This window comes from Arvicola amphibius, chromosome 7 (assembly GCF_903992535.2).
Source record: "Arvicola amphibius chromosome 7, mArvAmp1.2, whole genome shotgun sequence".
Classification (NCBI taxonomy): Eukaryota; Metazoa; Chordata; class Mammalia; order Rodentia; family Cricetidae; genus Arvicola; species Arvicola amphibius.
In genome coordinates, this window is record NC_052053.1 from 79,328,273 (window position 1) to 79,351,434 (window position 23,162).

General features: G+C 39.8%; 1 protein-coding gene across 1 annotated transcript in view; it reads right to left on the bottom strand.

Moving 5' to 3' along the window:
- Positions 1-386: 386 nt before the first annotated feature.
- Positions 387-23,162, bottom strand: part of Catsperb (cation channel sperm associated auxiliary subunit beta) — a 161,950-nt gene continuing 139,174 nt past the window's right edge. The window contains exons 22-29 of the mRNA XM_042055403.1: positions 20,546-20,678; positions 18,859-19,056; positions 17,553-17,663; positions 12,116-12,226; positions 5,284-5,419; positions 1,497-1,597; positions 846-920; positions 387-578 (exon numbers count right to left, since the gene is read on the bottom strand). Coding sequence (XP_041911337.1) covers positions 387-578; positions 846-920; positions 1,497-1,597; positions 5,284-5,419; positions 12,116-12,226; positions 17,553-17,663; positions 18,859-19,056; positions 20,546-20,678 — 1,057 coding nt within the window. The remainder of the gene's footprint in view (positions 579-845; positions 921-1,496; positions 1,598-5,283; positions 5,420-12,115; positions 12,227-17,552; positions 17,664-18,858; positions 19,057-20,545; positions 20,679-23,162) is intronic.

Below are 23,162 nucleotides of genomic sequence, written 5' to 3' on the forward strand. Positions count from 1 at the left end.
CTCCATGCCTGAGCCCATGGTGTAATGGCGCCCTTATGGTACCAGTATTCTATCTAGAACCTGGTCCTACAAAATGTGCTCTAGATCATAAGGCTAAATAATGCGCAACATCCATTCCACAGAGAAGTGGCGATCATTTAATATTTTCCAAAACAATCTTTAAAAAGGAACAAAGACAAAACTCATGTAGGTGCTAAAATAATTTTTTATGTAATGAAAATTAGAAAATGGGCTGTAGAACCGTTGAGCAACAGTAATTAGAATTACAATAGTATAATAATTTATAACATTGCATCTAACATGAATTTTAAAAATATAAATGTATTTTGTGGACATGGTCAACAAAACTAGGAAATATAGACAATTGATGATTATCATTTGTTCACTTATGAGTTGATACTTATATTTGATGAGTTTGCAGTATTTCCTCTGACATATCTGCGGAATGCTCTCAGTGGGTGGATGTTATGCAGTTGGAATATAAATGCTATAAAAACTAATCCCCCTATCGCTACGGATACTGCAACAGCAATGAGTATATGTCCTGGAAAAGGCAATGGAACTTCGTCAACATAAATCTGAAAAGAAAAAGTAAAATGGTTATATTTTCTGATTGTAGTAATTGAAAACACTGGACACTGTATGATCCCCACAATTAACCACACAGGAAAATTCCACCAAGAATCCTGTGGACATTTAACATCCTCTCCACCCATACCCTGTCCAAGCTCTATCCGGCACACAAATTCTGTCCATGTTTTGATCTTTATCCATAACTTGGACTGAGAAGAGTTGCGTCATTTCCTAGTCATTATCTTATTTCATACTTTAGGCATTTACTATACCTGAAATTCTTCTACTAACTGACAAAAGGTGACCCCGGGGACCACAGACAGCTTGAAGTGAAACAGCTCAGAGCCCTGTGGAACAAACACAGAAGCTCAGTATCGATGTGTGTGTTCCTTTAGACAAAAATATCTGTGGGCGCCACTTTCGGAGACGCCATTCACAAGGAGGGCCATGGCTTCTGACGTGAACATCACATATAAAATGAAGAGGAATTAAAGCAGGAACTCAATGATACATTTTCATTTTCAGAATGAAACTAAAATATAAAACATGTTGGCTTTCATGAGCACTTTGAATTGGCCTTCCTAGCCGTGGTTTTCCCAGCACCTCTACACTCTTGCTGTTTTCCACGCTGACCTGGGCTTTATGGATCCCTATGACCCTAACTTCAGGAAATGACTTTTCTGCTTCCCTTTAGTCAACTGGTCTGGCCTATCTCTGAGAAAATAAAAAATTAATGTCCTGTCTAACATTCAGATTCTTTTAGAAATAAGACAACCAGGGAATAAAGAAAAAAGAAACATTTTCTATATACTTTAAAGCTGCTCTTCCCACCATTCACCAACCTGAAGGCTTTAAATCTTACTTTGGCACACACGCTTTATTCTAAGCTCTGCTTGGTAAAAAGAAAAATGATGTCAACTCACCTTTATACTTAGGTTGAGCCCTAAAGGGTTATATACTGGAGTCTTAAGCAATGGCTCTAAGTAATCTTTCATTTTCTTAACATTTTGTGGTATGTTGTGCTCTGAAATATATGAAATACATTTAAAGCAAACTTACATTTCCATATTTTGCCCAAAAGTTGTTATATACAGTAGGATACAATGAAAGATTCTATTGTGTGATGTTACTAAGTTAACTAAGGCTCTTAGTTATGTTGACTTTGTAAATACCTTTAGAGTTGGGTTTTATGAAAGACACTTTAATATAGGCTTAAGCAGAAGGGCTAAGAGAGGAAAAGAGACACTCTGAAGAAGGCAAAATATATACCTCTGAGCATGGGTATGGACATCTCAAAAAGCTACAGCAAATAAGACACACCCGAGCATGGCTACGGGATCCAGGGAGAATTGCCTTTATTTACTTATTTGTTTGTTTGTTTGTTTGTTTTGGTTTTTCGAGACAGGGTTTCTCTGAGGCTTGGAGCCTGTCCCAGAACTAGCTCTTGTAGACCAGGCTGGCCGCAAACTCACAGAGATCCACCTGCCTCTGCCTCCCAAGTGCTGGGATTAAAGACATGTGCTACTACCGCCCTGCCCTGTATTTATTTTTTAAAAATATCATATACTTGTGGACTGAAGAGTCCACACCAGAGAAACACTCTAAAACCAAACTACATTCTCACTTCTCTTCACGGGGAAGTAGACTAACTGCCTCACATTGCCCCAATGTCCTCCTCAAGGAGAGAGTGTCTGACAACCTTGCTGCAGTTTGAGTTCTTTCTAGACTCTGACCCATGAGAAACCAATCCTGGCACATCATGGTTTGCAGTTTTCATAGTGGAAGGCAAATGATTTTCCCAAAAGAGCAGTAGAGTTGCACAATGGGATCCCTATGGGTTCTGCAGGAGAAGGAAGCAGCTCTTCCCACACATCTTGTCATTTTTTTCTAAACAAGTGAGCTGATATAGGTGTTAAAGCTTATGATATATATATATATATATGATATAGGTGTTAAAGCTTATGATATATATATATATATGATATAGGTGTTAAAGCTTATGATATATATATATATATATGATATAGGTGTTAAAGCTTATGATATATATATATATATATGATATAGGTGTTAAAGCTTATGATATATATATATATATATGATATAGGTGTTAAAGCTTATGATATATATATATATATGATATAGGTGTTAAAGCTTATGATATATATATATATATATGATATAGGTGTTAAAGCTTATGATATATATATATATATATGATATAGGTGTTAAAGCTTATGATATATATATATATATATGATATAGGTGTTAAAGCTTATGATATATATATATATATATATGATATAGGTGTTAAAGCTTATGATATATATATATATATGATATAGGTGTTAAAGCTTATGATATATATATATATATATGATATAGGTGTTAAAGCTTATGATATATATATATATATATGATATAGGTGTTAAAGCTTATGATATATATATATATATATGATATAGGTGTTAAAGCTTATGATATATATATATATATATGATATAGGTGTTAAAGCTTATGATATATATATATATATATGATATAGGTGTTAAAGCTTATGATATATATATATATATGATATAGGTGTTAAAGCTTATGATATATATATATATATATGATATAGGTGTTAAAGCTTATGATATATATATATATATATGATATAGGTGTTAAAGCTTATGATATATATATATATATATGATATAGGTGTTAAAGCTTATGATATATATATATATATATATGATATAGGTGTTAAAGCTTATGATATATATATATATATATGATATAGGTGTTAAAGCTTATGATATATATATATATATATGATATAGGTGTTAAAGCTTATGATATATATATATATATGATATAGGTGTTAAAGCTTATGATATATATATATATATATGATATAGGTGTTAAAGCTTAGTCGCGCAATGGTGAGAGGAGCTAAAATAGTAATTCACGCCCTGGTTGTCTCCTAAGCTCCTTCTATTGGGAAAGCTCTCACCATGTTAACTTAAGGGTTTAAGAGTCGGCTTAAGAAACCCTGTCTCGAAAAACCAAAAAAAGAAAAAAGAAAAAAAAAAAGAGTCGGCTTATGGGGGCTGGAGAAATGGCTCAGAGGTTAAGAGCATTGCCTGCTCTTCCGAAGGTCCTGAGTTCAATTCCCAGCAACCACATGGTGGCTCACAACCATCTGTAATGGGGTCTGGTGCCCTCTTCTGGCCTGCAGGCATACACACAGACAGAATATTGTATACTTAATAAATAAATATTAAAAAAAAGAGTCGGCTTATAAAATGCTTCCATATTCCAAAGTCAATTCTCCAAACCTGGTAAGAGCCACCAGGATACCACAGAAACTGTGAATATTAATCATGGAAAATGGGAGCTTTACTTTCTTTCCTGGACTTTTCACTTCAAAAAGGCATTCAATTTGGCAGGGTAACCTTTCTGAATAAGAAAGCAGAGAGAATGGATGGTGGGAGCAAGAGGGGAGGTTTTGGGGAGGGACTGGGAAGAGAGGAGGTAATGAGAGGAATCTGTGATCAGACTGGGAAAAAGAAATAAAACATTAAATCGAAAAAGAATAAAAGAATAAATGTGTGAGAGTTAGACTCACTGCCTACCAGTTGTCTGCAAACATAGTGACGGAGGGACGACTAATCAAAGTTTTGTCTTCAGCCATAGGTCTATTGTCATCTTCCTGTCTTATTGTGGGGCATCCTTGGGGATTGAACCTAAGGCTTCAAACATTCAACCACTGAATTCCAGCTCCAGCCCTTATCTGTCTGTCTGTCTGTCTGTCTGTCTGTCTGTCTGTCTGTCTATCTATCTATCTATCTATCTATCTATCTATCCATTATCTATCTATTACCTGAAAATGTTTACACATAAATAAACACAAAATATGCAAGTGAAAGTTGTATCTTCGAGGTAAAACTGAATTTAAGAAAATTTCCTTTTGTACTGTAAAATATATTTGTCTCTTTGGGGCTCTTTTACCATAAAATCCCCACTCTCTTTCTTTTCTTTCTTCCTTCTTTTTGGGACAATGTCACATAGCCCAGGCTGGCCCCATCTCACTATAGAAGTAAAACTGACCTTAAACTCCTGCCTCTACCTAGCAGGTACTGGGATTACCACTGTATACTACCACATTCAACTAAATAAACCTTAACAAAACTACCTTGGATAATTAGATATGTATCTTTAGAATATCCGGCAACACCTAGCACATTTAGGTAGCTGCTCTCATAGTAAAGAGTAAAGATACTCAACTGGTACACAGCACAAACTTAATTTTTGCTACTAATCTACAACAAGACTCTCAGATGCGTTTCCATGCGATAGTATATGTTAAAGATTTATTTGTAATTATGTTTGCATGGGGGTATATCCAGGCCCCTGCAGACACACAGTCATAGGGCCCCCTGAGGCTCGAGTTTACAGTTATATGAACTAGTTGACACGGGTCCTCTGAGAGAGCAGTATACTCTTTTAACCACTGAGCAATCTCTCCAGTCCTGCAGTTCAAATCTAAAAAATACTGGCCGTATACCATTGCATCCAGGTTACTGGAAGTGATGAGAACATAAAAGGACATGACAGAGGTACATGTGAACAAGCCAACGATTCAAATCTTTGCAATGCACTCATTAAACAAAACAGCAACAATAGAAGGGCTTGTAAGATACAGACAGAAGACAGAACACATACTCAGTTGCCAGTTTTGCCTCCTATTCAGTTCGGTCATGGTGACCAGATACGGAGGTCCCGCAAGGAATTTTTTTTTTTCATCACGAATTTCCAAAACAACCGGCAAGTGTGTGACTGGAAACTTGAAACGGCGAACCTAAAATGCAAATTCCACGAATGCACGTCAGTGTGGAAAGTTCAATGCTACCATTCCCGGTCGAGAAATGAACGACGTTTTCACAGAACCTTGGCTACTCCAAGTGGAGTGCTTTTTCGGTCTCTGCCTTTCAGACATGAAAACAGTCTACCACAACAAAATTCATACAAATTCCACAGGCAAACATGGTAATGAGATTCAGAAGATTTAGAAACAATGTTTAGGGTTAGTATACAAAGTGATATATAGTCTTGATTTGTTTTGGTTTTTTTGCATTCCTCTTGCTGGTCCACTTTTCCCCATATAGACCTCCCTTCTGTTTTTATGTCACATAAATTCTCTTATCTGTGCACCCACTTAAGATCTCTTTTTCCTCTGGTGCGGTCCATTTTCTACTTTCTACTCCTCCAATTAAGTGTAGAGTCTTTGTATGGGGAAAACATAGCACTTCTCTTCTGATCATGATTTATCTCACTTAACATAATGATCTCCAGTACTATCCATCTTCCTGCGAATGCCATGATTTAATGCTTCCTTGTGGCTGAAAAATCCACTTGTACAGCATATTGTTTATTTATGTGCCGATTACATTTATGGATTCCCTTCTTAGTTATTGCGAGTACTGCAGTAATAAGCATGCATGTGCATGCATCTCTGGCTATATAGCGACTGAGTTCTTTGGGTGTATATCCATGAGTGGTACAGCTGGGCCACATGGCAGTCTTAAAAAGATTAAGTTAGACTAACTTATTGGTATTTTATTCTTATTTATTTTGTGTGTTTGCTTGTGTGTGTGTGTGTGTGTGTCCTGTGTCACAGAGTGCACGTGAAGGCCAGAGGACCACTTGGAGAAGTAAACTCTTTCCTTCTACCATATGGATCCCAGAGACTGACCTGGTGACAAATGCAACAGACCCCCATCCTATGAACCATCTCCGCAGTACTGACTTTACCATAAATTGAGATCAGGCATTGTAATCTCTCCATCACCACTCTGCTTAAGATGCCTTTGTCTAGTCAAGAGTGTTTGACCTTCCCTGTGGATTTGGGGACAGTTTTCCTGCTCCTGTAAAGAATGGCACTGGAATTCTGATGGGGATTGCATTGAATGTGTAGATTGCTTTGGGTGAGACGGCCATTTCACTGTGTTAACTGCATCGGTTCATGAGCATGGGAGGCTCTTCCATTCTCTAGTGCCTCCTTCAGTTTCTTTCGTCACTGTCTTAAAAAAAATTTAATTAAGAGGTCCTTTACCCCATTGTTAGGATTCTTTCCTTCCTTCTTCCATTCTTCCACCCCTCTCTATCTTCAGATACTATAAATAGGACATTTTTTTTCTCAGAATGTTTGTTGTTGGTTATTTTACTCTTTCGGCTTTTGGGGGTGAACCTACCACAGAACTCCCAAATAAAACATACAGAGTCCTATTCTTTTTTTACAAATGTGGCACATTTACACAATGGAGTACTACTCAGCTTCAAAACAAAACAAAAGAACAAAAAACCCCAATGGCCTCATGAAATTTGCAGGCAAATCAATGGAACTAGAAAGTTACTCTGAATGAGAAAATCCAGACCTAGAAAAACACTCACTCATAAGTGAATATTAGGAGTGAAATATAGGATAACTAACCTGCAATCCACAGCCTCAGAGTGTCTAGATAACAAGTAGGCACTAAAGAGGGACAAATGGATTTCCCTAGTAAGGGAAAATAGAAGAGATCTCCAGGGTAAACTGGAGCAGGGTTGAGGGGATAGGAGGATGGGAGCTTAGTTGAGTGGGCTGGGTGTGGGAGGTTGTTTGGGAGCGGGACAGAGAAGGGGAGTAAAGAAAGAGATGTCTTGATGAGGGGCACATTTCAGGGTTAGGGAGAAACCTGGTGCCAGGTAAACTCCAAAGAATCCGCAAGGATGATCCAAGATAAGATTCCTAGCAATAGTGAATAGGGTGCCTGAACTGGCCATCTACTGTAATCAGACTGGTAAGTCCCTAATTGTCATCAGAGAGCCTTTATCTGGTAACTAATGGAAGCAGATGTAGAGATCCATGATGTAGGTTTCCCCTCTGTATGCTGTGAATACCACTGGTTAATAAAGAATCTGTTTTCAGTCTATTGCAGCATAGAACAGGGAAAGGCGGGAATTCCAAGCATATAGAGAAGGAAAGAGTAGGTGGAGTCACAGAGATGCCATGTTACCACCGAGGGAGAAAGCCTCTTGTGGGAGCTCTCTGGGACCTTACTGCTATGCCATGATCTTGTGGTGATGCACAGAATAATAGAAATGGTTAATTTAAGGTGTAAGAGCTAGCTAGAAATAAGCTTAAGCTATTGGCCAAATAGTATTGTAATTAATATAGTTTCTGTGTGATTATTTTGGGCCTGGGTGGCCGGAGAACAAACAAGTGGCCACCATCAACAGAATGGCACCCACCATCTGGAACATGAATCCACATAAGACCTAAAAATGATTTTTTAAAAAAGAGAGAGGATTTCTAGATACACAAAAATGGGAGACAAGCACAGCTTCTTGGTAGTCATATTTTTTTTCAAGAAGGGCTATGTTTGCTGGCAGCAAGCAGGGGTACCATGGCTCCTTTAAGAGAGGTCTTCCTAATTCAGCATTAGTGGCAAAAAAAAAAAAATTGCATGGTTCAAAATGGCAGATTCCTGGTTTGTGCTAGTTGAATGAACAGCCCTGACTTTTTCAGGAGGCTGAGCACTTAAATGGGATTAGTTAGCAGAGTGCTACAACTTGCTTAATGGCAACATAGACCCACTGTGTGCCTGGAAATGGGGCTGTGAGCATGGCTCGCAGTGCTGGTGCTGAACAGACCTCTGTCACGTTGGGCTGGGTGAATTCAAAAGGCAAAGCAGCCTTAATACTAGGTACACCATTTCACATTTCTTTTATTGATTTTTATTTAGCTCTACATTTTTTCTCTGATTCCCACCCTGTCTCTCCCCTCCCCTTTAACCCTCTCCCAAGGTCCTCATGCTCCCAATTTACCCAGAAGATCTTGTCTTTTTCTACTCCCCAGGTAGATTAGATCCTACATGTATGTCTCTCTTAGGGTGCTCATTGTTGTCTAGGTTCTCTGGGATTGTGATTTTGGGGCTGGTTTTCTTTGCTTTATGCTTAAAAAACCACTTATGAGTGAGTATATGTGATAATTGTCTTTCTGTGTCTAGATTACCTCACTCAAAATGATGTTTTCTAGCTCCATTCATTTGCCTGCAAAATTCAAGATATAGTTTTTTTCTGTTGTGTAGTACTCCATTGTGTAAATGTACATTTTCCTTATCCATCCTTCACATTTTAAGAAGGTCTCCTTGTCAGAAAAGGATTATAGATACAAAATAGGACAGATTCAGACATAAAAGACCCCTAAACGAGACACAAAAATATACATAGGCTTGGGAGAGAGAAGAAAAAGAGCTATAAAATTAAATAGTTTTTAAAAATAAAAGACTTAAAAAGACAGAGTACAGACAGTCATAGATTAAAGAAGATAATAAAAATAAATATTATACTTATAGAAAAAGTAATAGAGTAAGAAAAATGAGCCATATAAAGATGGAATATTACATAGAATCCAGATTATGTATATTATCATGTTTTCTTTGAATTTTTTGACTATAGAGATATATTTGATTCTGGGGAATGCTAAGCTAAACCAACATATGTATTTTAGAAGTATCTTGACTTCAAAATTTGGGTCTAAGGATATGTTGCTTTGGAAAAGAGGTTCTGCTTTTGTTTCTACAGAAGTGAGATCCTGTGGATTCCTTCCAGACTAATATGGTTCAATGGGACAAGACCCCCTAAAAGGTCTCCATGAACATCTAAAATTAAGCTTGTAGTCATGTTAGTTAGCCTTTCTAGATATTTAGAGATATATTTCAATTAGATATGTATTCTTCAATCCTTTCAAAGACTTAACAGAATATGGCATTTAAATGTTTGAAAAACTTAGAACTTTTCATGACAAGGAGACACATCTGCTCCTGGAAGCACCAATTATTTCAAGAGGAAGATGGGCATTGAATAGAAGCCTTATAGAGTTTGCTAGCCATTTGGGCAAGAGACTGCTCTTTCCTGGACTACTTGATGTTATGCTATATAAACTAGACATGCAGGACTCACAGAAAAATAACTGCTGATCTTGCCTAAAGGTGAGATGGTCCTTCAGGGTTCCTGCTTCAAAAAGAGTCTGCCAGACAATCTGCAGGACACAGAGGAAAGTGACTGACAAACTTCCAATATAGGTGGAATTAATTGTCTTTAAAATTCTTGCTTCATGGAAAAGTCTGCCAGATACTATAGGCCTGTAGGCTGAAGCTGGGTACCCCAATGATACAGAAGAACTTGGGGTGACTGTTCAGGCAGCAAGATGTCTCTGTCAATTCTAGAGTTTTGGAAGTTGCTTACAATGTACTTACTGTTAACTTAGGTAATATTATGTCCTTCTGGGGTCTTTGACGAAGTAGAAGAATAGATAGTTATAGTTATAATATTCTTTAGTTATGATAAAAGATAAAGTAGATATAAATATTGTAACTATAATTCTTTCTTGATGATAACTGTTTTGTTATATGTAATCTTGCTATGTTAAAGTTAAAACCTTCCTTTTCTTTAGACAGAAAAAGGGAGGTGATGTGGATTCCTCTCTGTATGCTGTGAATACCACTGGTTAATAAAGACTCTGCTTTGGGTCTATTGCAGTGCAGACTAGGGCAAGGCAGGAATTCCAAGCAGTAAGAGGAGGAAAGAGTAGGCAGAGTCAGCCAGCCACTAGAGGAGAAAGACACCTGCGCGTTAGTACTGGTAAACCATGACCCTCGTGGTAAAATATAAAATAACCGAAATGGGTTGATTTTAGATGTAAGAGCTAGCTAGAGATATGTTTAAGCTATTGGTCAAACAGTATTGCAATTAATATAGTTTCTGTGTGATTATTTCAGGTCTGGGTGGCCGGGAAACAAACAAGCAGCCTCCATCAACAGATTCACAGCCAAGCACTAGAATGAGCTCCAGGAGTCCTACTGAAAAAAGGGAGAAGGGACTGTAGAATACAGGAGGGGTCAAGGTCATGACAGGGGAATGCATAGCGACAGGTAACCCAAGATCCTGGGAGCTCATGGACTCTGGACCAACAGTTAGGGATCCTGCATAGGACCAACCTAGACCCTCTGCCTCTGTGTGACAGTTGTATAGCTTGGTCTGTTTGTAAGGCTCCTAGCAGTGAGATCAGAACCTGTCCCTGACATTTAGCTAGCATTTAGGAACCTGTTCCCCGTCCTGGATTACCTTGCCCAGGGTTAATACAGGGGGAGAAGCTTGGTCCTACCTCAACTTGATGTGCCATGCTTTGCTGACTTTCAAGCAAGGTCTGCCCTTCCTGAATCATAGAGGAGTGGATGGGAAAGACTTTGATAGCAGGGGGTGGAGGGAACTGCAGTCAGCGTGTAAAATAAATTAAAAAAAATAATCAGTGAGCTCACTGGATCCACGTATCTCTAATGCCCGAACACTGGGGTTGCAGAGACATGTAGCCATGCCCAGCAATTACATGAAGGTGGGTATTAAAACGCCTGTCCTTTTCCTTTTATATTGAGTGCTTTTATCTACTGAACCATCTCTCAGGCCCCAGAACTTATTTGCTTAACTAACCAATTATACTGCCTTTTTTGCATATTTGCTCATGTGTGGGTGTTTGTTCATGTAAGTGTGCAAATTCTGTGCATTCGAGGGTATGAAGGAGCATATGTCCTTTGTGTTTCCTCCTTGATCACTTGCTGCTTTAATTGCTGAGGTGGGGTCTCTTGCTGACCCCAGAGCTTACGACTTTGGCTCATCTAGCTAACGGTCTAGCCTGGAGATCACCTACTTTAGTCTTTCAAGTGCTAGCATCACAGGTGAGTCAACAAATGGATTCAGTTTTCTATAGGTGCTAGGGATCTTAACTGTTGTTTCCATGCGTGGGTAGGAAGCACTCTGTCCTCTTGAGTTAGCAGCGCAGATCTCTTATATTGTCTTTATTTGTGACTACTGCTGGACTGAACTCTGGATTACAAAGACTTTAAACTTTATGCCCAAGAACATGGACATACTAGCTGCAAAACTTTGTGATGCACCAGATTTCACCATTATGTGGTATTGTGCTTCATTAGTTATACATCGTTGTCACACAGACATGTGTGTCTACATATGTATTTTTATATGCATTGCATGCAATGGAGAAGTCAGGGTAGGTATTTGTTTTACTCGGGGTTAAGTCTGCTTAATTCCTGTAGGTACAAAAGTCCAATCCTTTTAGCTATGTCATATTTAGTTCTAAGTCATAATAGGCATTATTTCCACATGTGAGATTTGATTATTATTATTGTTTTAAAGATATGTTTTAATGTATAGAGGTTTTTGCCTGCGTGTTTGTCTTTAAGTTGTATCCATACAGTGCCTGTGGAAGCCAGAAGAGTGCATCAGATCTTCAAGAACTGGAGTTATAGAAGGTTGGGAGCTGCCTTGCGTTCTAGAAAATTGAACCTGGGTCCTCAGCAAAAGCACCAAGTACTCTTACCCACTCAGCTATGCCTCCAACCCCCATGTCTGAGTTTTCATGTCTAACTAAAAGGCACCTTTCCAATCATGGGAATAGGAAACCACGCCATCATCAGGTAATTACAAATTATCTTACCTTTTCTTTGCAATCTGAGACATCAAGAAAATCGGAAAGCTTATGTTTCTCTGAGCAGTTGCACATTTCCCGATTGGTGGCGTTGGCACACTGTTTGTATTTGCCGGTTTCCTGTAGACAGAAGTAACAGAGGGTGACCTGTTTTCATCATTTGTAGTTTTTCCAAACTAAGTGATTAGGAAATATTTATAATCTGAATAATAAAATTTCAAGAAAAGAAGAAAATTCACTAAAGATACAATAAGGGGCTCCGAGAGTATAGATCTGTACAGGATGCTTTCCCAGCAGGGATTATCAAAGTAGGAATGCAACAATATTTCTGCATTGTAACCTAACAACAATTCTTTCAGTTTACTCATGGACATCTTGTTCAGAAACACTGCACAAAAGACACAACTTCCTTTTTGTGACTTTTCATCTCATAGCAAGTTCCTCTGACTAGACGGAAAGCCCATGAAGATACCAGGTATCATGCATGTACAGGCAGACCAGTGTCTGATAACACTGACGTGCTGATGTGGACAGCTGGCACATCCCCAGACCTTGCAGTACAAACCTTCTTCATGGGTAGCTGTGCTGACACATGTCAGCACACTCAGCATTTCAACTCGGCACTTTGATCAGAAGTACCAAGTCAGCCTGTGCTACATTGCAAGTTTGAGCCAGCCTGGAATATAAAGCAAGACCTTGTTCGCAACACAAAACAAAATAAACCAAGGGTCAGATGTCACTCTTAATCGCTTGGTATGAATTATACATATTTCCAACTCAGCAACCAGGGAAATCGTGGGGAGGGGAACTCCAGGAAAGTAAGAATATACATGCAATGGTTATAGTAACAAAACAGGTTTTATCTTTGGGAGAAAATGGAGTTGGAAAACTCGGTGTCTTAGTGATTCACTGTTGGAGCGGAATTTCTTGCCCTTAAATCCAAGATTCTGCAAGAGGTGTGTTAACCTCTGGGTATTCTGTGTGTATACAAACATGCATGCAATGTATATTGTTAGTTTATTCAACTCTTGTTTTTTTATTTTTTCAAACAGTGTCTATCTCTGTAACTAAAAGAGGCCTCAGACTGGCATTATCACTCAGGCTGACGTCAAACTCCTGACATTCCTGACTTCAGCTCCTGAATTGCGGAGATTGTGTGTGTGTGTGTGTGTGTGTGTGTGTGTGTGTGTGTGTGTGTGTGTGCGTGCCATCATGATATATTTGTTCAACAATTTCTGAACACTCCTTTGTCTGATATTCATTGGACTACTGGGGATATAGTAAAAAATAGGTCAAAAACAAATAAAACCCTTGGCTGGCATGTCCAAGACTTTGCCTTGACAGTCAATAACAGGAAACTAAAGCAAATCAAAAAGAAATAAGTCTTGTTTTATGGGCTTACTTTCTTGTGGTGTCAGAAAGACACAAAAAAAATAAAACAAAGGAATAAAATGTCTGGAATAGTAATACACGGTATGGAGAAAACAAGAGAAACAGAGAATCAGGGATGGCAGAGCTGGGGCTATCATTCTACATGGATTGGTCAGGGAAGGCCTCACTTTAAGCAGAGCATTAAAGCAAAAGCCTGACAAAGGTGACGGTGAGGTGACGTCTGACAGAAGGTGAAAGGCTTATCTGCAGCTGCAAAGGCCTGAGGTGACATATATCAGAGAAACAGCAAGGAGGCCAACATGGCTGGGGGCAGTCATGTTGAAGAATGATGCAGAAACAGAGAAGATTAAGGGGACCGGTGAAGGGGCAGGACCCTCAGCCCAGAACCTAATCTGTATTTCTCTTTGGCTTATAGTCAAGAACTTCAACAAATATGAAAAAAATCAAATATCTATATGGATTTTGTACAAAGACAATAATCCTTTTTCTGAGTGATCTGTCACACCAGAATATTCAAGAGGACCGGGTGTGTTTAGGGCCAAATTCATGTGGCCTTTGAGTTGAACAGTAGCATGCCATTCTCACCCTGAAAATTGAACAATGAACCTCACAAACACCCTTAACCTTTCATTTACAAAAGGAAATTCTCTCATTTGACCAGGCTGGACCTGTCAAAGCTTCGGCTTGACACCTCACAGAGATTCATCTGCCTTTGTCCCTAGCATGCTGGAATGGTGGCCCCCAACACATCAGACAAAAAGGAGATAAACCAACAAGTGCATATGCTATTGAAAAGCTTACTTTTAAAGCCTGATCTGATTTTAAATTTTATTTAGTCTTTGACATGGCGGTAAATAGCATCTTTTAGCAATGTAATTTTTCTGGCCACAGAATCATACTTATGACACTTAAGGTCCCTTTCTTTGAAAAATAGAGGTCAACAATGCTAAAGTCTAAGGCGTGCAGCATGCCTTGACGTCACTATCCAAACTGAGTGCTTCTTGGGTCTGACTCTTCCTGGTATGCTCTTCTGTGGCATAATCAAGATTCTGGCTTCAGTCAGTGGAGGTCCCTAAGGGGGAATTCCTCAGGCTTTGTCTCCCTGCCTCTCATTGACAAAAGTCAGGTGTGACACCACAGCCAAGTTCTCCCTTTGAAATGCTGCAAGCCATGGAATCATTCAGTAACGAGTCGGCCTCACTTCACAAGGTCAGGGAGTCTGTACTGGAAGATGAGGCCACGATGCAGGCATGTTGGAATTATTGCTTTGTGAATAAAGCGATTGTTTCTTGCTGTAGATTTCTCTTTGTAGCTTAGCCCCTTCTGTTACAAATTTTGGGGTTTATCTCCCACAGTTCAGAACTAGTTGATCATTTATTGGGCACAATTTCCCCTAGACAACTGGGATTTATGGATTACAGCTCCTAACTTTGTGTGAAAACAGTCACACAATCAAGAAACCTGCTTCCCACCACCAGGTCTCTCTGTTCCTTTCTTCAGTGTAAATGCAGAGATCGGCTTTCCTGCGATTATCTTTATTGGCAGTCATTTGATCAATGTTTAGGATCCAGGCAAATGTATCCCATTTAAAACATTCCTAGATATCCAAGGACATAAAATTATCACATGCCCAAAGCTGCTCAGATAGATAGAAAAAATAAGCATGACCTGGTTTTACCTCACAGTAGATAAAAAAAATATTTACCTAAAATTAACCTTGCATTAAAAGATTCCTAAATCCCCATGCTCACTTCACCTCAATTCACCGATGATTTGTGTCTTACTCTCAGAGAAAATAATTAACCATCAATCCCCAGCCTTGAGAAGGACAAACCTCCACTGTTGACTCTGATAGGTATCAAACTCTGGATCTGAGCATTTAGAGCTTGGGTCTCTCTGTGTTCCCACTGCTTAGAGAAAGTGGTGTAAACTTCCAATCTAAAAGGCCCTTAGAATTTGCAACGTTTGGCAAAAGTGCTAATGGACCAAGGGCTATAAAATTTCACTTGTCTGTTTATATAGGTTGACTGGTCACTCTCTATGCCTGGAAGATTTTAGGATCTTTATAGCTAGGCAAGAACAAAGAGTTAACAGAAGTTGGAGCAGAAGTATCCCAGAAATTAGCAGAGATAGGAAAATGAAGAAGGACGAGGAGGAGGTGGCAGAGAATTGGAATTAAGACAGAGAATTAAGAAATTAGAGGCAGTTAGGAAAGAAGAATTAGAATGGAGGAAAAGGAAGAGAGAACAAGAAGACATTTGAGGAAGAATCGCATGTGAGTTAATTCATTTTTTCCCCTCACATCCCCATAGTTATTTTTTCATTGCCAACTGCAGCACCTTAGCTGACCTTGAAGGGATCTGAGGGGCTGGTACCCCAAATTTTGAATGTGACTGGCAGATGTTAATTGTTCTCAGCAAGAGAAATGCTAATTTTCTGTAGTGCATGCTGGTCTCTTTGCATATCAGGCACCAGAGGCTCCTCAGATCATCTGCCTTTTCTCTGAACCCTGTGCCTCCCTGTGTTCTGCCATGCTCATTTCTCCTGCAGAAAGGTGGTCCATCGCCAAGGAGCCAGCCTCTTTTCTAGTAACAACATGGCAGGAGTCTAAACGTGCTCACTTCTTGGACACCATTCAGTTTACAAGGCTGAAAGACATGAGATGGGTCTAGACCCTCCTCTCATTTGAAAACACAAAGCTCTTCCTCTACTGTGACCTTTGAAATCTACATGGGAGCTGAAGGAGGGAGACTATGAGCAAGGAAGTCAGGACCGTGAGGGGTGCGCCCACCCACTGAGACTGCGGGGCTGGTCTAAGGGGAGCTCACCAAGGCCAGCTCGACCGGGTCTGAAAAAGCATGGGATCAAACCGGATTCTCTGAACGTGGCGGACAATGAAGGCTGACTGAGAAGCCAAGAACAATGGCACTGGGTTTTGATCCTACCGCATGTACTGGCTTTTGGGGAGCCTAGTCTGTTTAGATGCGCACCTTCCTGGACCTGGATGGAGTGGGTTGGACCTTGGACTTCCCGCAGGGCAGGGAACCCTGACTGCTCCTTGGACTGGAAAGGGGGAGTGGGGAGGGGAGTTAATGGAGGAGGAGGGAAATGGGAGGTGGGGAGGAGGCAGAAATTTTTAATAATAAAAAAATGTCCATCTCCAAAAAAACAAAACAAAACAAACAAAACAAAACAAAACAAAAAAAGAATCAAGGAGAGAGTCCGCCTCAGCTTCTTGGCTGTTGTCTTAGTCAGTGTTCTATTGCTGAGAGGAGACACCATGACCCCCAGCAACTCTTTAAAGGAAAACATTAATTGCGGTGGCTTGCTTACCGTTCAGAGGTTCAGTCCATTATCATGAAGGGGAGCATGGCAGCGTGCAGGCAGACATGGTGCTGGGGCTTGCAGGCAACAGGAAGTCGACCGCCTGCCACACTGAGTGAAGCCTGGGAAATAGGCCTCCAAGCTCACTTCCCACAGAAGGTGTGGGCCAGATTAGAGGTGTGCTCTCGGTCTCAGGTCCGCCAGCAAGACCACACTTTCTCCAACAAGGCTGCACCTCCTAATAGTGCCCCTCCCTATGAGTTTATGGGGGCCAGTTACATCAAACCACCACAGCTGGAAAGTAGTGGGAGAGTAGCTGAAGGGGCCGAAGCAGCAGTAGCTGAACAGGGGACAGCAGTCATCCTGGGGTGATAAAAATGGCTGAACTTTCTCATTAAATCCCCAGAACTGTGACAATGAGCCGTCTAAATAAAGAGTTTCTCTTCTAAAATTGCAAGTTACCAAATAAGTATGCATGTATTGTGTGTATCTGTGTGCGTGCGTGCGTGCGTGTGTGTGTGTGTGTGTGTGATGTGTATATATATGATGTGTATATATGTCATGGAGTGGGTGGAGTCTACAGTTTCCTGGGGGACAAACTGAGGTTCAGGCTTGATGGAGCTAACCCTTCTCATCAGCATAGTGTTTTCTTATAAATATAAGAGTAATATAAGTATAAGTAAATATAAAACAAACACTACTTTAGTCCATTTATAGACAAAATATTTACCTTTGACTTGTGAAATAGATTTCTTGGTATGGGTTTGCTAGGGTCTGCATGATAAAAATTATCTGTGAGTGGAATAGAAATTCCCATATTAGATGGAGGTCTGTAGTTTACCTGCAAGTGATTAAATAAAGAGGGCCACACGTTATTATTCACCAAAACATCAATATTTTGTTTTTCCAGACAATCATCCCATGCAAATATTTCACGTTTCACCCCAGTACCACAGTCAGTTTCTCCTCTTCGGTAGCCTTACCCCTACGTTTCTGTAGCTTCAAAAATGTTAACCCATGATGATATAATACGGACTCTGTAAAGAGGGGGAAATGACTTTTACTACTTAAACAGCTGCCATAGAATTAATGCGGGTGTGTAGAGACGTGGCTCGGGGATGCAGTTACAACACACCTTCAAGTTTACTTATTTTTTCCTGGCACAAAACTAAAAGCAGCACATCAGCTGAGTTGTGGTTTTAAAGTGGTCACAAGAATCCCCAAATAAAATAAAACACAACGAAAATGGCCGATGAGATGCCTCAGCTGGAAGCGTCTGCCACACAAGTGTCAGGGCCTGGGCTTGGGTCCCAGTACCCAAGTGAAAAACCAATTCAAGCACAACCCATGGCCCCAGTGCTGGGGCCAGAGACAGTCCTATCCTGGGAGCTTGTTGGCCAGTTCAAAAAAATTGGTGATCTTTAGGCTCAATGGGAGACCTTGTCTTAGAAATAAGGCAGAGAATCAATTGAAGAAGACATTCTGATGTTGACTGCTGGCCTCCACACTATGTGAGCAAACATACCTGCACAGGCATACCTGCACACACGCTTGCACACACGTATACTGGCCACTCTCATACACAGAAAAACAAAATTAAAGACTCACAGATACTAACAAAACAAAAGCAAAAATTATATTGAAATGGGAGAACTGAAAAACATTTTGTAACTTGATCAAGGAAAAAAAAATCAAAAAACAAACAAACCCAAACACATGGAAAACTAAGACCAATTAGATAATTTGTTTGAGACAAGTCGCTGTAAGGCAAAATAGCTGCATGAATCACAAAAACCCAATATTATGCCATCGTTGTATTAATGACACTGATGGTAATGAGAGAAGCTAGTGAGAAAAACAATTATTGCAGAAGGTTTTCACAGTTTAGAAATGGACCATCACTATCAGGTTCTCAAAATGACCCACAGTTTGAAAATGATGTACGTGCTAGAAATGCTAACGCAGAATGGCCATGGGAGCACACAGGAGAAAATTATCGCTTGTTCTCCTATGGGTACTAAAGCTAGATTGCTTACTGGCAGAGTTTTGATCATGTTGAAACCGTGTGAGTCCTTGTACACACCGGTATCCCAGGCTTCCTTTGGTATGTCTCGTGCAGGAATGTAGACTATATCCCTGAGGTAGCCGCAGCTGCTCTTCATGGTGGGCACCATGGTAGCAACAGAGCACTCAGTTGATGCTTCCCATATAATCAGGCCTATTGAGGTAAAACCCTGGAAACATCAGAAAATGGAGTTTAGAATCCTGGAAACACCCCCAGATACATTATTTTAATAAACCAGAGAATGAACTAAGATAGGTGTATTTTTGGTTTTCAGTGAATGAGTTTACTTGCTTAGTAAAAGAAGAAATATCAAGAAGCAGAGAGATACAGAACATTAAATTAGGTATTTAAAACTCCCGACACGGCCGGGCGGTGGTGGCGCATGCCTTTAATCCCAGCACTCGGGAGGCAGAGGCAGGTGGACCTCTGTGAGTTCGAGGCCAGCCTGGTCTACAAGAGCTAGTTCCAAGACAGGCTCTAAAAAAGCTGCAGAGAAACCCTGTCTCGAAAAACCAAAAAAAAAAAAAAAAAAAAAAACTCCCGACACGGACTGAGGTACTCTCGCATTTTGTTGGTTCTCTTCCTCTGTGTGTGTGTGTGTGTGTGTGTGTGTGTGTGCTTGTGCGCGCGCGTCAGAAGATAACTTGCACAAGTTGAGTTTTTTCTCCTGTCTCCACCTTCCAAGTGCTGGGACCATAAGCATGCATTAACATCCCTGGGATATTTGGTGCTGGGATGTAACCCCGGGCTCCATGCCAGCCAGACAAGCACTTTACCAACTGAGCCACAGTTCCAATCCCTAGTGCTTTTGTCTTGGAGTTTGTCAATACTGTTTCTTTGTTTTCTAATTCCCAGGGTGGGTCTTGCCACCTCTGTTAATCTAATTGGCAAAATATACCTTAGCGAGCTCATAGGCCAACCTGGTCTAGACAAGTTCATTGACCCAGCTCTGCCAGGTGACTGTAGATTGTGTCAAGTAGGTAGTTAAAGCTGAGCATAAGAACCTGAGCCTCACTTCGGGAGGGGACATAAACTGCCATATGAGCAGCATTGCCAAACCAAATCAGATACAAAAATATCATCAAATTTATTTAAGCTAAGTACTATACTATCAATAACCATATAAAACAAGACAGCTACAATTAATGTGGCTCGAGGGTCAAAACATTTCAAGCAAAAAATGAAACAAGAAGGGGCAGGCTATGGAGAAAAAAACTAAAAGAAGAAGAAGAAAAACAAAATGAAGGGGGGCATAAAAATGCTAGAGAGAATTTCTGATTAACAATGAAGAGAACAGAAAAGGTAAAGTCGGAAAAAAAGGTTTAGGAATGTAAAAATACCTTTTTTTCTTCTAAGATTCTCTTACTACGTAGCCCTAGCTGGCCTGGAACTCACTGTGTAGACAAGGCTGGTCTCAAACTCTCAGAGATTTCTGCCTGCTCCTGCCCCCCAGAGTGCAGGAATTAAAGATATGCAATACTCCTGACCAGAATGCCTATTTCTAACATTTCTATAACCTCCATCCCGTCTTATAAAATACCACACATGTTAAGGCTACTTACTTACTCTTGATGGAAGGATTGTTTGTCTTTAATAGCTACTATGTCTATATTTTCTATATGTAATAGATTGTTTTGTAATTTAAAAAATCCTCTTACTCTTTGGAAAAACTTGCTAGCTATCTCAACCTTCAAATGGTAGCAATCAACGAAGTCAAAATATCCTTCTACCTTAACTTTCAATATCGTTGGGTTTCCAACAACCACAATGACTGGTGGAACCTCAGGTATTCTCAGACCTGTGGGAACAGTGCCAAAAGCTAACATTACCAAATGAAAATTATAAGAAGAGCTGAATAGTGATTGGCATCTTAATAGTCCTTAGGAAATTTATCTTCACAGATATTTTCCTCAGAAAATTTATTGTCCCATCTACTCCTCATTTCTCATCCAGGTTGTCACATGGGTACTTCTGATTATGTGTGGGACCAGGCAGGAATTTGTAGGTACAATCACCTACAACTATGGAGCTGAGAAAGCTGATGCCCTTATATGACTATTAATGTCCCTGCAAAGATTTTGTGTGTGCTGGGAACGGAACTCGGTTCTCTAAAGAGCCATGTGAGCTGCCTGTCCAGTCTCCCTCAGAGACTTGTCCGTGAGACTTACTGGTTTGGGAAAACCTCCCCCAGAGAAACTTGGGAATCCGACAAAACATCCCAGGCTCTCTGACTTGCTCTTTATAGTAACCTAGGGTAAACTTCGTTCACTGCAGTATCAAGTTTTCTGCCCTCTTTTGAACAATGCATGATCTTGAAATGGGCATATTCAAGGATGCATCTAACAATGCTCCTGTGTGAGGTATGTATAAGTATGACAAAGTGTGTAGACCATGTTCAAGGATGTTTCCATCTAACGATACTACTATGTGAAGTATGTATAAGTTTTCTCAGGAAAGGAAAAAAAAAGTCAAGCGTTTTTGCTTCTTTCCCCTGGGGAGAAATTGCTTTGGAAATATTCACACACATTGTATCCTTTCTTGCTGGGTGGAGAAAGCCTTTCCTTCAGTCTTTTGTCTCTTGGCATTGGTTATTGTATTTGGGCCCACACAGAGGCAAAGCCAAGGCAGTTAGTGACAGCCAGGGGATAGAAGACAAAGAACTCTGGGCCCCTTACCTCTTCATAGAAAAGCGTTAGCTAGAGAAATTAAGATAGTATGAATTTTGGATGTCACACATTAGTGTCTTCGTGTTTACTTTTACGTAGGTAAGACCTCTGCTTGTGAGCTGTGACAGTTGTGCTTGCCGATTGGTAGGCCTTCCAAGCTTTGCTAAAAGCACTGAGAGTCTTCACTTGAACTTGCAGACATCTAAAGAGTGACTCAAATGGGATAAAATGTCTGACATCTCTGACTTGATGGCCCATAACAGACACCTAGAACCTGCTTTTGTTAAAAAGCATAGACTTTCACTAGGTCCACCAGGATACTAAAAAGTCAAAATCCTGGCATTCCCACCTTCACAGAAACCCTGACGAGCACAGTTTACAGAAGGAAGAGATCATTTAAGTTCACAGTTCAATGTACAGTCCATTCTGATGGGGAATTCAAGTTGAAGCAGCTGGGTATTTCATCTACAGCCAAGAAGTAGAGAGCAGTACACTAATGCACACTGGTTCTCAGCTTGCTTGTGCCAATTCACACAGTCTAGGTGAATGGGCCCACCTGCAATTAAGGTGGGTCTTCCCACATCGATTAATGTAATCAAAATAATCCCTTGGATGCATGCTCAGAGGCCTTTCATTACTCTTGTGTGTACATGATTGTGTGTGTGTGTGTGTTCAAGTGTGGTACATGGATGCCATGGTGGGCATATGCTGGTCAGAGGACCACTTATGGGAATTAATTCTGTCTTTCCATTGTGGGATCCAGAGGCCAAACTCAGGTTGTCTGAGTTGCATGGCAAGTGTTTATATCCACTGAGCCCTTATATTTTTCATTATTATTGTATATTTGTGTACTTACTTACTTACTTTATAATATGTGAGTGAGTCTGTCTTGTGCATTAATGTGAGTGTGGGCATGAGATGGTGCTCTTGGGAAGGCCAGAAGACTATGTGTGGGACTTGGCTCTTAGTCTCTCCCTTTACTATGTTAATCATGGTTCTCACATAACAGTCTTGGCGGAAAAATGCCCTAATTTGCTGAAACATCTTGGCAGTCTAGGCTTACATGCTTTTAAAATAAATATACTAAAATATTAGATATAGTATAGTATTTTATGTAAAATTAATTTTGGCTTGAATTAAATGCCTACAATAGGGGTTAGAGATATGGCTTAGTGACTAAAGGCTCTTGAGAATCTTGTAGAGGAATTTGGTTTGATTCCCAACATGCACATGGTATCTTACAACATGTGTCCCTGAGTTTCAGGGGGATTTGATACCCTCTTTGAACCACAGGCAGATATATGGTGAAGATGCATTCAGCCAAAACACTCATAGACACAAAATAAAAGTAAATCTATTTTTTTAAATACCTAAGACAAATATTTTCATACCAAAGAAATGAAAAGGTTTTCATTTAGAAGGTCAACAAAAATCTAAGCTATCCTGTGATATAAGTTTTGACTGCTCATTATCTTCATTTGCTCATTTTATAGAATGATTATTATCTAGACTTTGGGGCAACTATAAACATTAAAAATGTCTATAAAAATTTAATATAGAACCTAGAATGAAGTCATTAACAATAATTAGAATGTACCTCTGTTAGTAG